At 36.4% G+C, this 22,317-nt stretch overlaps 2 protein-coding genes across 4 annotated transcripts in view; one reads left to right on the top strand and one right to left on the bottom strand.

The window, feature by feature from the left end:
• DCAF17 (DDB1 and CUL4 associated factor 17) overlaps positions 1 to 15,892 on the bottom strand; it is a 33,410-nt gene extending 17,518 nt beyond the window's left edge. Inside the window, exons 1-8 of one of the 3 annotated variants that reach the window (XM_032880437.1) lie at positions 14,632 to 15,182; positions 14,126 to 14,229; positions 9,889 to 9,979; positions 5,941 to 6,077; positions 4,947 to 5,025; positions 3,690 to 3,779; positions 1,386 to 1,490; positions 985 to 1,090 (exon numbers count right to left, since the gene is read on the bottom strand). In XM_032880437.1, the coding sequence (XP_032736328.1) occupies positions 985 to 1,090; positions 1,386 to 1,490; positions 3,690 to 3,779; positions 4,947 to 5,025; positions 5,941 to 6,077; positions 9,889 to 9,979; positions 14,126 to 14,229; positions 14,632 to 14,757 (838 nt within the window). In that variant the 5' untranslated portion in view covers positions 14,758 to 15,182. Of the gene's footprint in view, positions 1 to 984; positions 1,091 to 1,385; positions 1,491 to 3,689; positions 3,780 to 4,946; positions 5,026 to 5,940; positions 6,078 to 9,888; positions 9,980 to 14,125; positions 14,230 to 14,631; positions 15,183 to 15,729 lie in introns of those variants that run through there. The other 2 variants (XM_032880439.1, XM_032880438.1) reach the window with 2 other exon arrangements.
• Positions 15,277 to 22,317, top strand: part of METTL8 (methyltransferase like 8) — an 82,795-nt gene continuing 75,754 nt past the window's right edge. The window contains exon 1 of the mRNA XM_032880441.1: positions 15,277 to 15,438. The gene's annotated coding sequence lies outside the window, so the exon portion shown is untranslated. The remainder of the gene's footprint in view (positions 15,439 to 22,317) is intronic.

Here is a 22,317-nt window from a genome sequence, read left to right as displayed (position 1 = left end):
AAGTTCTTAAAATTTCAAGAAGCTATGTGTGTACATGCATACACAAGGAATCACAACATAAGCACCACATTCAAAAAGTATCGCAAGATATATAATGAAAACTAAGTCTTCCTTTCATTTGTATCCCTCAGAGGTAACTGATGTTTATCAGGTTTTTGGGTGCCCTTTCATATATTTCAAGCAAATCTAAATGCATATGCTTATATGTACACTTTTAACGTGTGAATATGAATTCTTTATACAAATGAAGCTTTCTACATACAATTTTATACTCCTTTTTTCACTTAGTAATATATATTAGGAACTGCTCTATACCAATGCAAAAAAAAATTTCTTTTTAACAATGAGATTTATGAAAAAAATGAATATAAAAAAACAATTAAATTTATGATACAGCAAAACAATGAGATAATATTAGTGTCACCTATCAATGTACACATTATTTCCAATCATTTGCTATTAGAAAGAATGTTGTACTTGTACATCTGTCATTTTGTACACATGTGAATATATCTGGTATTAATTCCTAGGCATGTAATTGTTCAAGGAGTATATACATTTAAAGCTTCGGTACACAATGACAAACTGTTCTCCACAAAGGACCCCAACAATAAATGAATATACTGTTAGATTCTTATATATTTCTATACTTTTAACAACCCTGTTATATAACTTTTTGATATTTGAGAATCTGAAAAGATCTATCCTATGATAATTTTAATCCGCATTTATCTTATCAGTGATGTTGGGTTTCACCTTCCCCTAATTAAAAGCCAAATGAGATTCAGTATCCCCAGGCCTTCAGTTTAATGAATAACTGATAGATTTTGATAATATCTATTCAATAGCAAGGAATATGCTGTAGAGAAGTAAAATGAATTGAGTTTATAATTAAATTATGAGAAAATATCTGGATGATTACAATAAATACTTATATGACCACTTATTTTTTAAGGTGAAAAAAATGCTACATAGTAGCCATACCTGTGATTTTAATATTACAAGGAATGCCAAAAGGAGCCTCTCCTACAGTTCCAGCAGTCCCACCCCATCTGCATGCACACCCTAAGTCAAGTTTCTGTTGCATGAACTAAAAACAAAACAAAACAAAAATGTTGTCTTTAGCACCTATTTATTTGCTGTCTGAAGAAAGAAAAAGTCAAATTCACATGTATATGACAGAGAAAATATCTTCACTGACTTGAGGGCCTCTCTGTTTACCTTCCCTCCCCTCTTTTAAAGGTTACTCTTTCTGCATTTGTACAGTTTTGTAGTGTTGAAATCTATACAACTGTCTTACTCTAAAAGCATTTCATTAAAAAAAAAATCATACCTCAGTCCAAACCTCGAGATATTATAATATGGCAAATTTCAGTCTTCTCTACCTGTTCAGTGATGGCTTGGAAGCTATAGAGTCTGACCAGTCCTGAGCTGTACATCACAATCAGTATTCCATGAGACAAGGTAGCATCTGTAACGTTCCCGAAAATCTGAGGGGAAAGGTAGATATCACCTGAGAAAAGACCAGAAGGCCAATCCTCTGAGTGTTCACAGTGGTTTGGGCAGTTGCTTAATATTCGGGTCACCACCACAACACTGCTCCTATCATTATAACTTAATTATAATTTAGAGACTTGAAGTTAAGATGTCATTAGGGTAGTAGGCCACTAGAGTCTTGAACAGGAGCTCTAATGGGGGTGCAGCACTAATGGGGGTGCAGCACTTAACCCTCAAAATGATTCAGCAGCATTCACTTGCTTCATCCATTCGCTATACAGTTTTGTCAATATCTTTTAATAACATAGTCTATTCCCCGTGGACATCGGCATACACTGAGACCATCTAATTCTACCCTGCAGGATATATGCGGTAGAGTAAATATAGGGACCCATTCTTCATGCTAAAATGTTATTCATAAAGAGACTTATTTTTTACCTAAAAGTGAAAAGATTGGATCTAAGTACTAAGAAAGTACTTACAGTGAAAAACAGCCAACTCCATATTTTTATCACTACTTTGTTCTTTAAATATCTAATACCGCTTAATTTTTTGGTCATATAAAAACCAAACGTGTTAAAGCCCAAGCAAGCACCTATAGAGACATTTAGCCTGGCTAACCTTGAGTAAGGCTTTGGCTCTTTGCTTCCTTTCTGTTTTTGTTCTATGCACTGGATCCTGCCATAGTCCTCCACAGAGCTCTGATAAAATAACTTGATTCTGTGCCTATTTTAATATTTAACAAAACCCAACATAGACAAATATTCACAGCAATGAAAGGACAAGTGGAAATTAAGTGGAAATCTGTTTCTGTTTCTACTCAACACAAATTATTTAGTGAAGATTTACTACCCCAATAACTAGCTTAAAGTATATATTGGGCTTGGACCCTGGGTAGTCTTCTATACATGGGAAGTGGAAGATACGCTTCAATTCCAACGAACCCTAATCAAAACCAAATCCCTCCAGTGATTATCATAGGCATCTAGGAATAAATAAAAACAATTTATGATTTAGTTAAGTGTTCATTCCTGTTATAGACTATAATAAGGACACATAACTACTCAATCCACAAGCAAAAAGAAAATAGTTAAATTCATAAGTTGTGTCTCTTGTCATCTCTTAGATAATTATGCTTTGCTTCAATCTTGACTAATTCATGATTTTTTTATTTGCTGATCTTTGTTTCCCACTTTGAAAAGGAGGACTTGTGTAATTCAAACATGTTTTCAAATAATGAGTGCTCTAATAAAGTAGCCACTCTATTTTAAAATTTGGTTCATACTTTGGAGTCAAATCTAGGTTCTAATTCCAGCTTCTCCATTTACTTAGGATTTGGGAAGCTGCTTACCTTCCTAGTTGAACCCACTATATGTTACAAAGTTATAAACTACTCTAAGAGCCTGGCACAATACAAAGAATAAGCAACTGATACTACTCATTCACCTTCATGTAGCTTAGTATACTATGCATATAAAAATTTCTTTTTAATATGTTCATCTTATTTGCTAGTGACTCTTAGTGGACCATGAAGATCTGACCTCAGTAATACTTGAGGTGCTTAATTAAAGACTACTAGAATAGACCAATAAATAACTCTCCGCCTAGACTAAGTAACAATTTTTTAATGGAAAGTAGGAGGCTATTGATTCTTTTACTCAAAGGAACTACGTCCTTTCTTTCTTCCCATATAACATACCATAAATCAAGAGAAATGTCAAGAATAAAACCTATAACTGAACAAGTTGGAAAACTCACGTATTTAATTACAGGTCTTGTTTATGTAACATAAAACAAATTTTAGATCTATACTTTGCAATTAAAATGATTCATTTTATTCCAGCTTTTCATCTTCCTAATGGTCATTTTAACAAGCTTTGGAATATCCCTCTGAAAAAAACACCTTACTCATTTCATAATTTTATAAAGTAGTGGTTTGTTAATGACACCAAAGGTATTCAATACTATCCATTTGAAAAGCATAAGAACATGCAGAAAGATGAAAGGATGATTAGGCTTTCTTCCTAAATGAAACATTCTCATGAATTTTGCTATGAAACAAACTAGTTCAGAAAGCTTTTTACAGTCAGGGGAATATTTGCAATCAAAACACCTAAAAAACAAACATATACTGACATCCCATCTTTTATCAAGAAATTAATATTGCAGTCAAATAAGAAGTAAGTTCTTACCTTCTTGTTGATCTCCAGAATCCCTATGAGTGAAAAAGGTAAAACATGGAACACTGCAAGGTACAGCAAAACAGGATGTTGAATGCCTGCCTAAAAGGAAAGATTAAATTACAGGCAGCTCTCAAAAGAATTTTAGAAACACTCTTTTCATGAGCTGAAAGCATCCATCTGTCCTAGCATACAGTTATGTGGATGTTTGCACGAATTGAAAACATTTATCTACATTGCAAATTTACTTAAACAGGAAAGCATACATGTTAAAAATATGTCCATTAAACCTTCAGCCCTTTGATGCACATGCACATACACATAAAAATCCATAAAAGTAAACATAGGGGCATCTGGGTGGCTCTAAGTGTCTGACTCCTGATTTCAGCTCAGGTCTTGAATTCAGGGTCATGAGTTTAAGGCTCGCATTAGGCTCCACATCCTGTGGAGCCTACTTAAAAAATTAAAAAAATAAAAATAAATAAACATTAACAGTAAATATTTCTTAGCATCAAAACATATATACTATACTATACAACAAAAACACTTAAATGCATAATAAAACATTTCTTTTCTTTTTTTAAAAAGATTATTTATTTATTTATTTGACAGAGAGAGAGAGAGATCACAAGTAGGCACAGAGGCAGGCAGAGAGAGAGGGGGAAGCAGGCTCCCCGCTGAGCAGAGAGCTCGATGCAGGGCTCCTGGGATCATGACCTGAGCCAAAGGCAGAGGCTTTAACCCACTGAGCCACCCAGGTGCCCCTAAAACATTTCTATATTATAAATAAATATACACTTCTGATAAATATCATATATTGCTTTATTATACATTGCTATATTAACATAATATAAATTATATTATAAATTGGAATTCTAATAATAAAGAGCCTAATCAAAAGACACAGTTATCATAGTCACATCATCTGAAAGTACAATTACACTGACATGTCTATATGAAATGAGAAAAAATTATCAATAGTTAAAAGCTTGAGTGATTTCTCTGCATGAAAAAGCGCCCTTACTTTGAAGAACAGGTTCTGTCAATTTCTTTCCACTATGGAATGTAAAATAATCTGTTATACTTCCCTAAAGTGGCTTAAAGGGTATTTCTTAATTTTATACCATTTCTTAACTTTTATACCATTCTTCAAGAATCCAAGATGATTAGTTCTTTCCTAATAAATTTGCAGCCAATTTCCTCTGGAAACAAATTCCTCATCTTATTGATGTTTAAATATTTATTTATTGATATTTAAATATGTCTTACCTGCCGGGCCAATACTGAGCCCTTGTTTTGAGCTGACTTGACTGCAATGACTTCTTGAGGAGTGTCCCAGCTCAGGTATCTTGTAAAATAATGAAGAGAAGGTTATTCATTTGGTTAAGTTTCCTTATAACCAAGATAAAATAGATATTTCATAAATAAACAGTTCTTTATTTAAATTATAAAAGCAAAGTCATTTATTTTAAAAAACAAGTAACTTAAAAATTCCCTCTACATGCTTATATGGATATATTCCTATTAAAAATACATATATATATTTAATTTTAATCCTTCTAGAGTGTCAGTAAATAAAAATTGTGTTTGATGAAACAGTATTCAAAACTTAGAAAACGAAAGATCATTCCTACTTTAAAATGGACATTAATATTACAAAAAGCATTAAAAATGTTATTTTTCATAGTCTACATACATATATTCCCTCCCAAAATGTCTATAAATAATATATTAAACTACTAAATTAAAATAAGAGTTTTTAGGGACACCCAGCTGGCCCAGTCAGAATCAAATTCTTGATCTTGGGGTCATGAGTTTGAACCCCACATCGGGTGTAGAGATCACTTAAAAAAAACAACAACTGTTCTTAGACTATACTAGGCAGGTGATTTAACTGAAACAGACTAGGCTTCAGGAAAACCTATTGTGAAATGTAACCTACATATAAAATACTATTCGCAGAACATATAAAATACTATATGTAGAAGGGAAATTTGAAAAGGGGGGGGTGAGAGATATCTGCCAAGGTTAGTTACTTATGAGTGATACAAAAATAAATGATAAAGGGTCTATATCCTCAGATCTTCAAATGTAATACTAAGAAGAGAAAAAGAGGAAAGGTTTATAAATTGAGATCCAGATATACAAACTTAAAGACAAACAAACAAAAAAAACCTTGAAATTTCCTGGGCCACAAGTCTCAAATTTGTATATATATTTATATATTTTAATAAAATTTGAGTATCAAAATCACAGTATATACCTGAATTTGCAATATGAGGCAAGATATATTTTCTCAAGGACTTTTCCAGTAGTTGCTGATATGCGAAATAGCCAATTATGAGCAGTCAGTGCTATGAGTGAAGATTTATAATCTGATGAATTGGGAAGTATTTCCCCCTAAAAAATACAAGGTGTAAAAATGAAACTGGTTCATCATAAACAAATCTGCAGAAATCTATATCCAAAGAAAACAGCTTTTTAGCTACTTTTTAGCTACTCAAGATTCTCCCATTCCTTCTCCCTGCCCCCTCAAGGAATATTTATTCCAGTATTATTCCAAGACTTGTTTTCCTTTTGATAGAAGTCAAATGGTAAAGGACAAATTGGTCCATGATTCACTGGGGCTCTACTGTAACTCCAAATGCAAAGCTAGAATGCAGATTCAAGGCAGCCAAAGGAAAACAGAAGATGGCCAGGTTTTAAAGATATTCTCTGTCACCAATGAATTATCCCCCAGAAACAGAGAGAATAGCTACTTGGGCATACCTGCAACTGAGCAGCTGCCACAAGGTGGAAATCTAAGGCAGGAAAAGAAAGAGAAGGAAGGAGTTCTCCTTTGATTTGTAAAATAAAAAGGAAGTTCTCTCCCTTTAAAAAAAAATTATTTGAGAGAGAGAGTGTAGTGCAGGGAGGGCCATAGGGAGAATCCCAAGCAGACCCCTCATTGGGTGCAGAGCCCCACTCGGGACTTGATCTCACCACCCTGAGATCATGACCTGAGCTGAAACCAAGAGTCGGATGTTTAACCGACTGAGTCACCCTGGCACCCCTAAAAAAGTTGTAGAGGAATGTTAAAAATAGAAAAGTTGGAATTAATCTAGTATTCACTCAGGCTGAAAAGTGAATAGAAAAGAATGAAGGCATAGTTATTTTATATATGCTTTTAAAGATTTGTCTTCCCTTTCAAATGTTAGGGAAAGAACCAAGGTTCTTGTGTTTATTTTTTGGTTGTGTGTGTAGGGGGAGGGAAGCTTATTAACTACTAGAGGTCTTACATTAAAATTACATGCAATGATGCAAATATTTTTATTCTATGGCATCTTATTATCATCTCCTGGAGATTTTTAATTTTAAAAAATATACCTTGCTTATTAAAGAAGAATTTGAAATAGCGTATGTAAAAAAAAAAAAAAAGAAAGAAAAAAATAACATATGTAATAATTTTGAGCTATTTTCCTAAACCAAAAGTTGTATTTCATACACTGTCTCAGAAAAACAAGGTGCTGATTTAAATGTGGTTTCACATCACAATGTTAACAACAATACGATATGCTTCTTAGTTTTTCTTAATAGAAAATCTTTCTTAACTTCAAATGAGAAGAAAATGGTAAAAGATAAGTGAGAACAGGAATTAGGTTACTAGAGGGCACCTGGGTGGCTCAGCCTGTTAAGTGCCTGCCTTTGGCTCAGGTCATGATCTCAGGGTCCTGGGATCCAGACCCTAATTGGGCTCCCTGCTCACGGGGAGCCTGCTTCTCACTCTCCACCCCACTAATGCTCTCTCTCTCTCTCTCATTATCTTTCTCTCTCTCAAATAAATGAATAAATACTATCTTAAAAAGAAAAAAAGGGAATTAGGTTACTACAAACTTTATTTTTTCAAAGACAGCTCTAAATTTTTGGTATTATTGTACTGGTGTCTTCAAAACTCTTCTCAATTAAGAAATCTGTCATCCTTCTCCCCCAACAAATGAAAATGGATTAAAAGGCTTTAGAGGGCGCCTGGATGGCTCAGTAGGGTAAGCGTCTGCCTTCGGCTCAGGTCATGATTCCAGGGTCCTGGGATCAAGTCCCATGCCCCACTCTCAGCTCTGCGGGAGCCTGCTTCTCTGCCCCTCCCCTGGCTCATGCTCTCTCTCTCCCAAATAAATAAATAAATACTTTAAAAAATAATTTAAAAAAATAAAAGGCTTTAGATGTTGGAGGCACAACAGTTATTTTCAGCTTTCAATAAAAATTAAGGGAGAGGTGCGCCTGGTGGCTCAGTGGGGTAAGCCTCTGCCTTCAGCTCAGGTTATGATCTCAGGGTCCTGGGATTGAGCCCTGCATCAGGCTCTCTGCTCAGCGGGGAGCCTGCTTCCCCCTCTCTCTCTGCCTGCCTCTCTGCCTACTTGTGATCTCTCTATGTGTCAAATAAATAAAATCTTTAAAAAAAAAGTAATTAAGGGAGAAAACATAGATTTAAAGCTTTCTGATTTTTAAAAGGTGTCTCTTTCTAAAAAGAGTAAATGTGTAGAGAAAAAGCAGCAGCTCTGAAAAACTAGTTTCATGTAAAAACAACAGTATTTAAAAAAAGAGAGACCCAGGACCCAGGGATCATGACCTGAGCCAAAGGCAAACACTCAACCAACTGACCCACCCAGGCACCTCGCTGCAGTATTTCTTAAGTGCTGTTTTTAAAACACTGATCCTATGGAAAACCAGTATGTAGAAATATACATACCTCAAAAAAGGAAGTTCTATGATCAAGAGAGTTTCAAAAAGGTTGTCAAAATCACCAAGAACATTATTACTATTGTATAGTATTATTAAAGGCTTTAAGAAGTAATTATATAAAATTTGTTATACCTTTTAAGCTCAGAATATCCCACTTACTTTGTCTACAACTCAATTCTCTCAACTCCTCTAGCAAATATAAGGTGCTACCATTTTATTAAAACAGTCTTCTGAAAAATACACATCAGGACAATGCTGGTCTGTCTCATGAAATGAGTTAGCCTATTATTTTATTTTATTTTTTTATTATTTTTTATTTTTGACTTGTTATTTTCCTAACAAGATTCATGGAGTAAACTCATAAAAATCTACTTTCAGAAAGAAAGAAAGAAAAGGAAAGGAAAGAAAGAAGGAAATGGGGGTGCCTGGGTAGCTCAGTGGGTTAAGCCTCTGCCTTCAGCTTGGGTAGTGATCTTAGGGTCCTGGGATCGAGTCCGGAGTCACACTCTCTGCTCAGTGGGAAGCCTGCTTCCCCTTCTCTCTGCCTGCCTCTCTGCCTACTTGTGATCTTTCTCTCTCTCTCTGTCAAATAAATAAAATCTTAAAAAAAAAAAAAAAAGAAAGAAGGAAATGAAGGAAGGAAGGAAGGGAGGGAGAGAGGAAGGGAAGGAAGGAAGAAGGAAGGAAGGAAGAAAGAAAAAGAAAGAGAAAGAAAGAAGTATCCTTGTCAATTTTCTGTGACTCTCAAGGTCAAAAATCTGTGTATAACTTTTAACTCCCCCAAAACTGAACTACCAATAGTCACCTGTTGACTGGAAGCCTTACTGATAACATAAAGAGTTGATTAACCCCTAAAAAAACAAAACAAAACAAAAAAAACCCTACTTTCAAACAACCATGTAATATAACTGTAGCCTAAATTAATATTTTTTTTTTTAAAGATTTTATTTATTTATTTGTCAGAGACAGAGGAAGAGAAAGCGAGCGAGCACAGGCAGACAGAGGCAGAGGGAGAAGCAGGCTCCCTGCTGAGCAAGGAGCCCGATGTGGGACTCGATCCCAGGACGCTGGGATCATGACCTGAGCCGAAGGCAGCCGCTCAACCAACTGAGCCACCCAGGCGTCCCTAAATTAATATTTTATTTTCACAGAATGATCTCTTAAATCCATAGAAAAATCTCTTAAACACTGAGAATAACTTCCTTACATTGCTTATAAAACTTTTAACCAGTTCATAACATTTTCCAGTTTTCAAGATTTACAAATGACATCAAGTTTTTTAAATACCTTCATAATATTAATGTATATTTTTTAAAAATAAAAATTATTTCATGAGCAAAAGTAAGCAAAGGATATACTCTCTTCTTGACTCCTTTCAAGAGTCAGAAATCACTATGATATTTAAGCTTTTTTTTTTTTACATATTTAACAATAATCAGTTATTTTAGGCTAAAAATGTGTCAGAAACAAATACTCTAAAAACAAATCTTACCACCGGGCATTCCCATAATAATGCATCCTCTATTTTTTCTGATTTGGAACATTTTGGCATTTCATAAAGTTTTCTTGGCTCTGAGGCAACACTGGGAAAAAAAGAAAAATAAACGATTATTCTTCTTGATAACCGAGACAGTGTTTGCTCAGCTCTGAGTGACTTTTTCCCAGAGATTTGGAATACCAAGATATAACTTGTTATTTTCCTTTCCTTTTCCTAACTAAATGCTAACTTTTTTTTTTTCTGATCACAAAATTCACAATAAAATTAAAAAATTAAAATTAAAGGGGCGCCTGGGTGGCTCAGTGGGTTAAAGCCTCTGCCTTCGGCTCAGGTCATTTACTTATGTTTACCAGTTTATTAAAGGATGTGATAAAGAATACAATCAACACTTACATGAAGAGATACATAGGAAAAGGTATGGGAAGAGGGCATGGAACTTCCATGCCCTCTCCAGGAAAGCCACTCTCCCTGCATTTCCAAGTGTTCACCAACCCAGAGCTCTTCAAACCCAGTCCTCTTGAAGTTTTATGGAGGCTTCATTGTATAGTTGTGATTGACAAAGTCATTGGCCCCTAGCTGATTCAATCTCCAGCTCCCCTCTGTTGCCTGGAGATCAGGGGTCAGTGCTAACCCCCTAATCACATAGTTGGTCCTCCAGGCAATAGGTCATTACACTTGGGTGGGGTCTGAAAGTTACCTTCATTAATAACAAGATACCTACCTTCACCTTTACAAGTCTGACGTATTTTCAGTAACTATAGATAAAAAGCAAATATACCTGAGAAAAATATTTTGGTCATCTGAATGAATATTTTGAATATTTTGGTCATCTGAATGACCAAATATAGATTTTTTAAAATTTAATTTAAATTCAATTAGCCAGTATATAGTACATCATTAGTTTTTGATATAATGTTCAATGATTCATTACATATAACACCCAGTGTTCATCACATCACATCCAAATATATATTTCTTATAAATACTTATATCACACTCAACCAATCCAGAATTTTGTATCCTAAGAAGTTATCCTTCAAAAGTCAAAAAGAAATCAGGTTTTCTCAGATAAACAAAAATGGAGGGAATGTGTTGCCGGCAGATCTGCTTTATAAGAAATGTTCAAAAAAGTCCTTCAAAGAGAAGAAAAATAGTATAGGTCAGAAACTCAGATCTACCTTAAAAAAGGAAGAATGTTAGAAAAGGAATAAATACAGGCACCTGGGTGGCTCAGGTCACAATCTCAGGACTGTGCCCCAAATCCAGCTCCACACTCAGCAGGGTGTCTGCTTGAGATTCTCTCTCTCCCTCTGCCCTTCCCCCTGCTCATGTGCATGTATGTGCACGATGCTCTCTTTCTCTCTCTCTCTCTCAAATAAAATAAATAAATAAAAGGAATAAATAAAGGTAAAATAAAATCCTTTATTTTTCTTATTCTTAATTGATTTAACAGAGAAAAATTTATCTGTCATATTAATAGCATAGTAACATAATAATATTATTGTTATAAAAATACCAGCAACAAGGTATTCAGAGAATATAGCTTGTGGATAAAAAGAATGGCGGCAACTTTATAAAAGGCAGGAGGGAGCAATTAGAAATACTCTATTATAAAGTAACTATGCTACCCATGTAGAGCTATAACGCTACTTGAAAGTGATTTAAATTAATTGTAAATATGCATTGCAAGTTCTAAGGCAACCATTAAAAATTTTTTAGAAAAGAAGTATAATGGATATGCTAAAGTAGAGAGAAAATGGAATCATATAAAATGCTCAATTAAAAGCAGAGAAGACAAAAATGAATGAAAGACAAGAAAAGAAAAGCAATGAATAGAAAATAGTTACATGGGAGTATATTAAACCAACTGTATTAATAATCACTTTAAATGTGAATAGTCTATACCTATTAAAAGGCAGAGACCGTCAGAGTGGATCAAAAAACAGGACTCAAATACATGTTGCCTACAAGAAACCCATTTCAAATATAAAGAAACAGATTATAGTAAAGGAATGGATAAAGATATACCAAGCGGATACTAATCAAAAGAAAGCTGGAGTAGCTATACTAATTTTAGACAAAGTTGACTTCCACAAAAAAATTATGAGGGATAAACGGTGGCATTACATAATGATAAAGGGGGTCACTTCTTCAAGAAGGCATAAAAATCCTTGATGTGTATACCATCTAACAACACAATGTCAAAACATGTGAGACAAAAACTGATAGGACACAAGTAGAAACAAATCTACTATTATAGTTGGGAGACTTCAACATGTCTGTCAGTAACTGGTGGGTCCAGCAAACAGGAAGTCTGTAAGGATACAGTTGAAATGAATGGTACTATCAGTCAACTGGATCTGACTGACATCCAAAGAATACTTCATCCAATAACTGTAGAATACACATTCTTCTCAAGCTCAGATGAAATTCACCAAGAGACCACAATCTGGGCCACAAAACACACCTTTACAAATTTAAAAGAGAAGTAATACAAAGTATTACTTTCAGACCACAGTGGAAATAAATGAGAAGTCAATAACAGAGGGGTGCCTGGGTGGCTCAGTGGGTTAAGCCTCTGCCTTCTGCTCAGGTCATGATCCCAGGGTCCTAGGATCGAGCCCCGCATCAGGCTCTCTGCTCAGCAGGGAGCCTGCTTCCTCCTCTTTCTCTGTCTGCCTCTCTGCCTACTTGTGATCTCTGCCTGTCAAATAAATAAATAAAATCTTAAAAAAAAAAAAAAAAGAAGTCAATAACAGAAAGCTGGAAAATCCCAGAAGATTTGGAGATTAAACAACAGACTTCTAATTAACACATGGCTCAAGGAAGTTTCATGAGAAATTTTGGGGGGGGGGGTGAAATATTTTTAACAAAATGATGAATAAAATATATGAACATTTGTGGGATGCAGCAAAAACAGAGCTTGAGGGAAATGAATACCACTAAATGTATATATTACCAAAGGAGAGAAAATTCTGGGTTGGTGAACACATACAGATTTAGGGACAGTAGTATGCTTAAAAAGCATGGATATACCATGCCCCTTCCTACATATCCACATATCTCTTCTATCTGGCTCTTCTTGAGTTATATTCTCTTATAATATACTGGTAATCTACTAATAAGTCAATCACAAAAGACCACATACTATGTGATTCAATTTATATGAAATGTTCAGAACAGGTGCATCTATAGAAACATAAAGTATACTAGCAGTTGCTTATGGGTAATGTTGATGGAGCTACAGCTAATGGAATAGGGTTTCTTTTTGAAGTGATGAAAATGTTAACTGTAGTGATGGTTACTTATATGAACCACAATGGTTCACCAAAATTCTTATCATTGAATATGAATTTCAACAGACAAAACCCATAAAATTGTATACTTTAAATAGGTGAACTGTATAGTATGTGATTTATATCTTAATAAAGCTATTAAAAGAAAGAAAAAAGTATTTTTTAGAGAAGTAAACTTAAGTGTGGTGTGGTGTTTCGAATATGCTTTAAAATACTTAGTAAAAAGGTCAAGGAAAAGGTGGCAATGGTTTAGAAAAGCAAATGCAGCAAAATCTGGATCACTTTTGAATCTAGGTAATGAGTATATGGAGGTTCACTTATACTACTCTCTTTGAAGCAAGTTTAAATTTTTCTCTTAAAACAAACAAAAAAGGGCAAGTACTTCCAAAACAAAACATGGAAATTCTCTAGGGGTGCCTGGGTGGCTCAGGGCATGATCCCAGGGTTGTGGGATTGAGGACTGAGTTCCCTGCTGAGCAGGGAGCCTGCTTCTCTCACCCCTCCCGGCTCCTGCTCTCTCTCTTTCTCTCTCTCTCTCTCAAATAAATAAATAAAAATCTTTCAAAAAATTCCTCTCTAAAGCAGTATCTAATTATTAGATACCTGGCTTCCTTAACTCTGATATCTTTTAAGCATAATAAAACATTATACTATACCCCGAGCAACCCATCATTTTGACTGCACTATAAATTCGTTTTAAATTGGTATTTGCAAAAATGAAATCTCTAACTTCGGATTTAACAAGATTTTAAAATTACAACCCATTTTTACCACTTACTCTTATTTTGGGCTAATTTTGTCATTCTTCCTATTTCATTAAGCACTGAAATAGCATGTGGTTCTATAAAAATTAGTAAAGATTAATAGTGAGGTGAATTAAATGTTCATCATCAAATTAAATGTTCAACATCAAAAAATGTTCATCAAAAAGATACCTGCTGACACAGCACCGATAATTGTCAAAATATATTCTTCCTCTCTCATAGGCTATAGGTGACTTGGAATGAGTTGTCCACACATTCTTAAATTTAGTACTTTCCTGAAAGACAAGGAATTTTGGTTTAAGGAATAACTCATAAGTCTCTACCGTGCACCAATTTTAAGTGGGATAGTTAAATCTACAGTATTCAAAATAATCCTACGTACGTTATTTAAAACATTATGTTCCTATCTTCCTCACTCTGCCCTCACGTGTTAAGCGGGGTGACTAAATTTCTGGAAGATCATTTGCAGGAAGACATAAGAAGCTTAAAACTAAAAGCATCTGCCGGTTCTAACAGATATTTACTAATTCCCCAGGTTCAGGGCCTGGATTCCCCTGCTCAAGACATGTGATCTTCTTAAAAGGGGGCTCTAATACATAAAAACTGCACCCCGGGAGGAGGCTTGGCCGCCAGTCGCCCCGCTGCCCTTGGCCCCATTCCCAGCCGCCGGCGATCACCTGGCACACCAGCACCCTCAGGATGCCCAGGTTCGTCCTCTGCACCACGCCTGCGTCCCGCGAGAAGAAGCCCAGCGCCCGGCGACTCAGCTGGCGGCACACGTTGGGTTTCTGAGTTGGGCCCATGGAGGCAAGGGCCAGGTGCGGGGTTGGCTGGGCTGAAGACGGGAGCGCCCCTCGCTCCCGCGCCAGGCAGCGGCCGTTACCTCCGAACCTCCAGGCCCCAACTCCTTGAGGGGCCCAGGAAAAGCTGACACCGGGAGCCGGGCCAGGAGCGCACGGCAGTGGGGCGAGATAACACGGATCGGCACCGCCTGAGCGCAGAGTGAAGGAAAAGACACCCCCTTCCGGCCTGCCCCTCAAACACTCTGCAGCTCTGGACCCCGGTGCTGGCAGTGTGACGCCCCCGTAACGCGCGGCCTGCCAGAGCCGTTCCCTCAACAAGAAGTGTAGCTCCCAGAGCCCTTTGAGGGAGCCTGGCTAATTCCCAGAACTACAATTCCCATCAGGCGGCGCGAAGGGAGCTCTTGCGTCGGCCCCTCCTCCAACCAGTCGTGGCCCCGCCCAGCCCGGCCGCGTGGAGGCTTCGCTGTGCGGCAGACACCCCTTTCCGGTTCTGCGCGCGGCGCGGGGCAGAAACCCGGGGGCGCTGTGCTGCCGCCTCCTGGTGTCGGTTTACTGTGCGAATCGTGCCGCCCCGGTACCCTCGCTCCCCCGACTTTCGTTCTGGAAGGCCCTGGCCGGGTGCCGAGAGGGGCGCTGTATCGAGTGCGACTCCCCTCCCCCAAAGCAGCGTCCATGCTAAAGGTACGCCCCGCGGCTTTCCCCTCAGTCGCACATTGGACGTTGTGGATGAGGTTGACGGTTAAACATTTTGGGTCTATAAACATTATGCTATTGAATGATGAGTTAGTGGTGGAAGATGCTTGCATTCCCACCGAACTAGGGTTGAATTTACTCTTCCAGAGCTCGCCATTCCGTGGCCTGCGGGGGGACACGGGCTGGTTTCGCGATAATTATTTTCCTTCCTCTCGCCTCTTTTTTTTTTTTTTTTTTCTTTCCTTTTGGTAATAAAATATGAAATGTTTACATTCTTATCGGACTAAGATATTCCACGTTGATTCCTCTAAGTAAAAGGTAACTTTGTCAACGACCCCTGCCTGTAGGATCAAAGTTCCCACGACACTACATTTTCAGTAATCGTTCACTCTTTGTGCCCCATTGCTTTGCAAGCCCCTTGAGGGTGGTGTCTTTGCATCTTCCACGTGGGCTCGGCTCGCTACCTCTTGTTCCTACTTGGTCAAGAGAACGATCGCCTCTGATAGAACAGAGTACCATACTGGGTGAGTGCGTTGGGTCACAATTTAAGTGTTGAGTAACAATTTGTCTCATCTCTTTTTAACCCTGCCGAATTTCCTTCAGGGCCTGGGCTTTTGCTGATTTTTCATGACTTATTTACAGCATACTGTGGAGTGCTATGTGTATTTTTAGAGCGCGCTATAATAGTTAATTTGGTAATTCATGAATGCAGCTGTCACGGAGAAAACTGGGACCCAGAAATGAGAACTGGATTTTCTTTGGATGGAATGAAATTCAAATCATTGCTGACTTAAATTCATCATCTCTCTCTTCTCATTCCCCTTCACCCTCACTTGTTTTGTCTTCCTGTGGTTTTTATCCTACCACCAACTCACCCAGAGGGCTGTCTCCTGAATACCTTCCTTTCCTCACCCACAACCAAATCTTTGTGATTCTAACTCCTATCCGTCTCCTTTTTATATCACCTAAGTAATTTAGGGCCTCACAATTTTATCACATTATTATATTAAGTATCCTCCTCCTTGCCTTGCTTAAGTACTTGCGATTCCAACCCTCCATGCTGCTGCCAGAGTGGTTTTTCTAAAGCACAAATTTGTCATTTCTTCAGTAAAATCTTTCAGTGGCTCCCAGAACAGAATTTCTCAAGCCTGAGTCGATACCCAGGATTCTCTGTTGTTAACTTAAAATATTTTCAGTATGTTAAATATATGCAAATATAAAACTATATATAAAGTCCTTATGTTGTATATCTTATACGACTGTAACTCCCAGTTATAAGTTAAATGAAGCACAATTATAAAACAAATAAATTCAAACGAATACATATTCTTTGTTACCAATGAGACTGTTTTTGCTGGACCTAATAAGTTTCAAAAGCAAATGTTCACTGTCCTCCATAGCATAATTTCCTTAGAAAAAGGTCTGTCTTTTTCTTTCTTTAAACCACTGCAAAGCTTTCCTTTATTCATTGTGTCATGATTTTATTTGACCTTCACTTGTCAAACACCATCATTTACATAAAGTAGTTCCCATTTCTTTCTCATTAACCTGTGCCAGTGACAAATGGTACCAGTTGTTTGCCAATGCACTGCTGAACACAAACATGTAAACTGAAATCTTATGACAGTAATCAGTTAAAAGGTGGCCATTCAGATGATCCAGAATATCCTTTTAAAAAATGTTTTTGGTTTTTACTTTTATCAAGCTGAAAATAAAAGATTTCTCTAAGAGAAACATGGCCTTGGGGCTACATCTGGGGTCTGTGTAGGTGCCTTATAAGACAAAATCTGAATCCCGTAAAGTAGTATCAGGGCATTGTTATCTGCATCTTGCCCACACTTTCAGCCTTATTTCTTTGTCCATCCTTAACATTTGCTATTGTGGTTCTGAATGTTGCTCACTTGCTCAAGCCAGTGTATCTTTGCATCTCAAAGATACATCTTTGTATCTTTGATGCTTCCTTCCTTTCTTTCTCTTATCTGTTTATCTCATGACTCATCCCAGATATCACAGTTCTACTCATACACTTTTCCTGACCCCTTCACTTTAGTTATGGACTTGCCTCTTCTAACATGTTACTTTGCATACATTGTTTGCTGCACTATATTAGAATTGTTGTTTGTCTGTTTTCCCAATGTATTGTTTTTATTCTTCTCTCTCTCTCTCTCTTTTTTTAAGGAGGCTCTATTCCCTAGGGGTGCCTGGGTGGCTCAGTGGGTTAAGTCAGGTCATGATCTCAGGGTCCTGGGATCCTACCTGGCATTGGGCTCTCTCCTCAGTGGGGAGCCTGCTTCCCCCTCTCTCTCTGCCCCTCTCTTCCTACTTGTGATCTCTCTCTCTGTCAAATAAATAAATGAAAGCTTTAAAACAAAAACAAAAAAACCCGGAGGCTCTATTCCCAACATGGGCCTTGAACTCATGACTCCAAGATCAAGAATTACTTGTTCTACTGACTGACCTGGCCAGGTGCCCCCCAACATATTGTTTTTAGAGTAGTCCATTCATTCATTCAACATACATATGCATTGACCACATTTTAGGCAGTATACGAAGGGTGCATATATATGTTGATTAAATGGCTATTCTAAGGACAATGTATAGAATCCCTTTATTCTTCAAATCAGTAGGAAACCACAATGTTCATAAGAAGAAATAACTTTTTAAAAACTTAAATCCCCAACAGTTCTACCTATAAAGTATGTATTTTTTCCATTTGTTGACGGTAAAATGGCTTGCACAGATATCCCTAGTTTAGGATTTGAAAGTAACTTCTCAATTTGAGACATAAAACAAACATTGTTTTTTGTTTTTGTTTTTTCTTTTTCAGTCTGTGCCTTTGTGTTTACAGAATACTTAACCATATTTATCATGATTTTTTTAATGTATTTTTTAATTTATTTTTTTAAGTAATCGACTTCCAACATGAGGCTCGAATTCATGTCGCCAAGATCAAGAGTCATATGCTCTACTGACTGAGCCAGCGAGGCTCCCCTACCATGATATTTTAAAGACAGAGAAGAAGAGATATGAATTCAGAAGTTAGTAAAATGCTTTTTGTTCATATACTTTGTTTAAAGAAGCATAGTATAACTGAATAAAGCATTCAGGTTATTAAACTTGAACATTTGTTCAGAGATAAATTTGAACCAAAACCACAAGAGGTCATTTAGTCAGCATGTAATTATTTTCATGTACATTATACTGGGAACTATTTTGGCATAGGGTATAAGAGTGAATGGGATGGACAAGGTCCCTACATACAGAGGGAGATAGACAATAAATACGTAGATTTTAAAAATAAGATTTCAGGTAGTGATAAGGGCTGTAATGAAAATAAAACAGGGTGATGTGTTTGATAGAGTGTGGTTGGAAGCTTTGTGTTAGCCAGAGTAGTCACAGAAGGCCTTTGGAGATTGAACTTTTTTTTTTTTTTTTTGAGAATGGACTTTTGAGCTAAGCCCTGAATGATGAGGATGGGCCAGTCTGCAAAAAAACTGAGGTTAGAGTAGTCCAGGCAGGAAGATGCTTGAATGCGTCTGCAAGGCAATAACAGCCTTGGTTTTTTCTAAAACTGTCAGGTCAGTGTGGTGCTTTAGTGTGCATGAGAGAGATGAACTTGGAGAAATAGGCTAGAAGGAATTTTGGATTTTATTCTGTTGTAATAGAAAGCCAAAGGAGGATTTGAAGAAAGAGAGTGACATGATCTGATTTGTGTTATAATAAAATCTTTATGTCTATAATGTGGAGAATGTACTGTGGGGAGACAAGAATGGAAGCAAGGAAACAGGTGGCTGTTCATTTGGTTCAGGTAACCAATGATAGTGTTTGGGCTGGAATGGTAGCAGGAGAAATGAAAAGAACTGAACAGATTCAGGATATATTTTGGAAGTAGAGTTGATAAGGCTTCTAATGTAGTAGATACCAACAATGAAGAAAAGAGTCAAAAGAAATCGTATTAAGCAGAACCACAAATAAGCATCCTAAACTCAGAACAAATGGAAAGCAGGGAACTACTTATGATGTGATGTCTATGAAGCAATACTTACCTTTTATTAAACTTACACATCAGCTTTTTAGACATTAATGCTAAGGAATGTTAGGATCTGTTCTGTGGTTAGGGCATGTGGGAAGAAGGAAATAAAATCAGGTCCCAGTGGGTCAGGAGTCAGAGCATGTGGGACCATGGTAATTTAATGGAAAAATCACTAGTGATAGGACATTCCCTTTAGGAACAAGAATGAAATAGACCATTTAACAGGTAATTGGTATAGCTTAGGTGAGAATCACTTTTGGAAATTTATTTTTAAATTATTGAGGCTTTTGACCACAAGTTTGGTTCTTGTGTTTCCTTTTCTCTGTATATTTTCATATTTGTTTGAACATGAAGTACATTCATGCATGTATAAAATCCAGAAAGATTTAGGTTTAAAGGTTGGTAGTAAAGTCTGTAAACTATTCTTATTTTTAAATTATCTTATTATTTAAAAAACATGTTTAGGGGTTCCTGGGTGGCTCAATCATTTGGGCATCTGCCTTGGGCCTGGGTCATGGTCCTAGGGTTCTGGAATCGAGCCCCGCATGGGGCTCCCTGCTCAGCAGGGAGCCTGCTTCTCCTTCTCCCTCTGCTGCCCCCCTGCTTGTAGGTTCTAGCTTACTGGCTCTCTCAAATAAATAAAAATCTTAAAAAACAAACAAATAAACAAAAACATGTATAGGTAACAGAGCATAATATATAAATAATAATTATAAAAGGAATACCCATATATTTATCATCAACTTATAAGACAGACCCAGGACATTACCTAAAACTTTGACATCTCCTTTATGTCTCTCCTGCTTCCCAGAACTTTCTTTCCTCTTTAAAATAAAATATTGTGTGCCTGAGTGGCTCAGTTGGTTAAGCGTCTGCCTTTGGCTCATTTCATGATCCCAGCATCCTGGGATCAGTCCCACATCAGGCTCCCTGGTCCACAGGAAGTCTGCTCCTCCTTCTCCTCTGCCCCTCCCCTGGCTTATGCTCTCTTGCTCACTATCTCCCTCAAATAAATAAATAAGATCTTTAAAAAAAGATAAAAAATAAAAAAAAATATTGTTTTGAGTGTATTGAACATCATATAAATTGAATCATACTGTATTTACAGATTCTTCTACTCTTCTTGCCTATTTTTTCTTCACCATTTTTTCAACATTTGACAAAGTACCTGTAGTTCATTTCATTTATTTTACTGCTATGTAGTATTTCATTGTATGAATTAACTATAATTTATCCATTTTCTATTGACTGGGATTTTGTTTCTTTCAAGTTTTTTATTCTTAGAAAGGTATTGCTGTAGACATCCTTAAATCTGCCTCCTGGTATACATGTTAAAGAGTGTATTTCTATTGCTCTGTAACAAATTGCCACAAATGTAACAGCTTAAACAAACACCTATCTATTATCCCTAGTTTTTTTTGTTCGTTTGTTTGTTTGTTTTTTCCCTACATGAATAACCACTTGTCCCAGAGCCATTTTTTTGAAAGGTCCTCAATTTCTTCACAAATCTGCAGTGCTAACTCTATTGTATATCAAGTTTATATTCATAGTTAGGTCTGTTTCTAGGCCCTGTTTCCTGTTCTGTTGGTCTATTTCTATTCCTGGGCTAATACCTGACCACTTTTGTAGTAAGGCTTGAGAGCTGGTAGGACAACTCCTCTACCTTATTCCTTTTTCTCAGGAGTATTTTCTTTTTTGCCATTTGCATTTTCATATACCTTTTAAAATCAGCTTTAGTTCCACCAAAAACCTTATTGAAATTTTGATTGTTATAGCATTAAATCTGTATATCAACTTGAAGAGAACTAACATCTTTACCATATCAAATTATCCTACTTATGAAGACCATATGTCTCTCCATTTATTTAGATCTGTAGTGTCTTTCAATGAAGTTCTATAATTTTTTTCTGGAGGGATTTGCATATTTCAAACTTCCTAAATACATTATATTTTTGGTCAGTGTTATAAATGGTAAATTTTTAAATTAGATTTTCTAACTATATTTTTGCAAGTACACAAAAATGCAAATTTTCTTTTTGTATATTGGTCTTTTATTTAGCAACCTTGCCAGACTTTATCTTTAGTAGTAATAATTGTCATTTGTTTAAAAAAAAAAGTCATTTGTAAAGTTTGGAGGATTTTTCCATGTAGATAGATAATCATGTCCTCAGGAAACTGTGACAGTTTTATTGCTTCCTTCTCAATTTTATTACACTTTTATTTATTACACTTTTCTTACTATGCTGGCCAGAACCTCGAATACAGTATTGAATAAAACCAGTGATAATGGACATTCTTGTTTTATTCATGTTTATAAACAATATTTCTAATATTTCACCATTAGGATAACATTGTAAGTTTTTGGTCACTACCCTTTATCAGGTTAATGAAATTCTCTTCCATTCCATATGTGCTAAAAGTCTTGTATATTTGATTTTTTAATCATGAATGGTATTGAATTTAATCAGCTACTTTCTCTGTATCTGCTAAGGTAATAATAATATAATTTTTTCCTTTAATCTGATAATGTGGTGAATTACCTAAATATATTTTCTAATGTTAAAATAAGGTTTAGTTTATTTTGATAAGTTTTTGTGTTATGTTTGTTTTTTATACATTGTGGTATTTGGGCCTCTGGTCACTTCAGTTCTCACTCAACTTTCTGGACTTCTGCTAGCTTTTGATCGCCAAGCATTTTTCTTTGTTTTTGGCTCAGTGGTGTATAAGTGGTATAATAAGATATATACTTTTTTATCTATTTATTCTGCCTTTGGGAGTATTTTATAACAGAAAGGTTTTCGGGGTGTCAGTTCACCAAATTACCAGAACTAGAA

Source organism: Lontra canadensis, unplaced genomic scaffold, assembly GCF_010015895.1.
Source record: "Lontra canadensis isolate GAN:19392208 unplaced genomic scaffold, GSC_riverotter_1.0 scaffold69, whole genome shotgun sequence".
NCBI classification, from domain to species: Eukaryota; Metazoa; Chordata; class Mammalia; order Carnivora; family Mustelidae; genus Lontra; species Lontra canadensis.
Note: the sequence above shows the minus strand (reverse complement) of the source record. Positions and strands in the feature narration are given on the sequence as shown.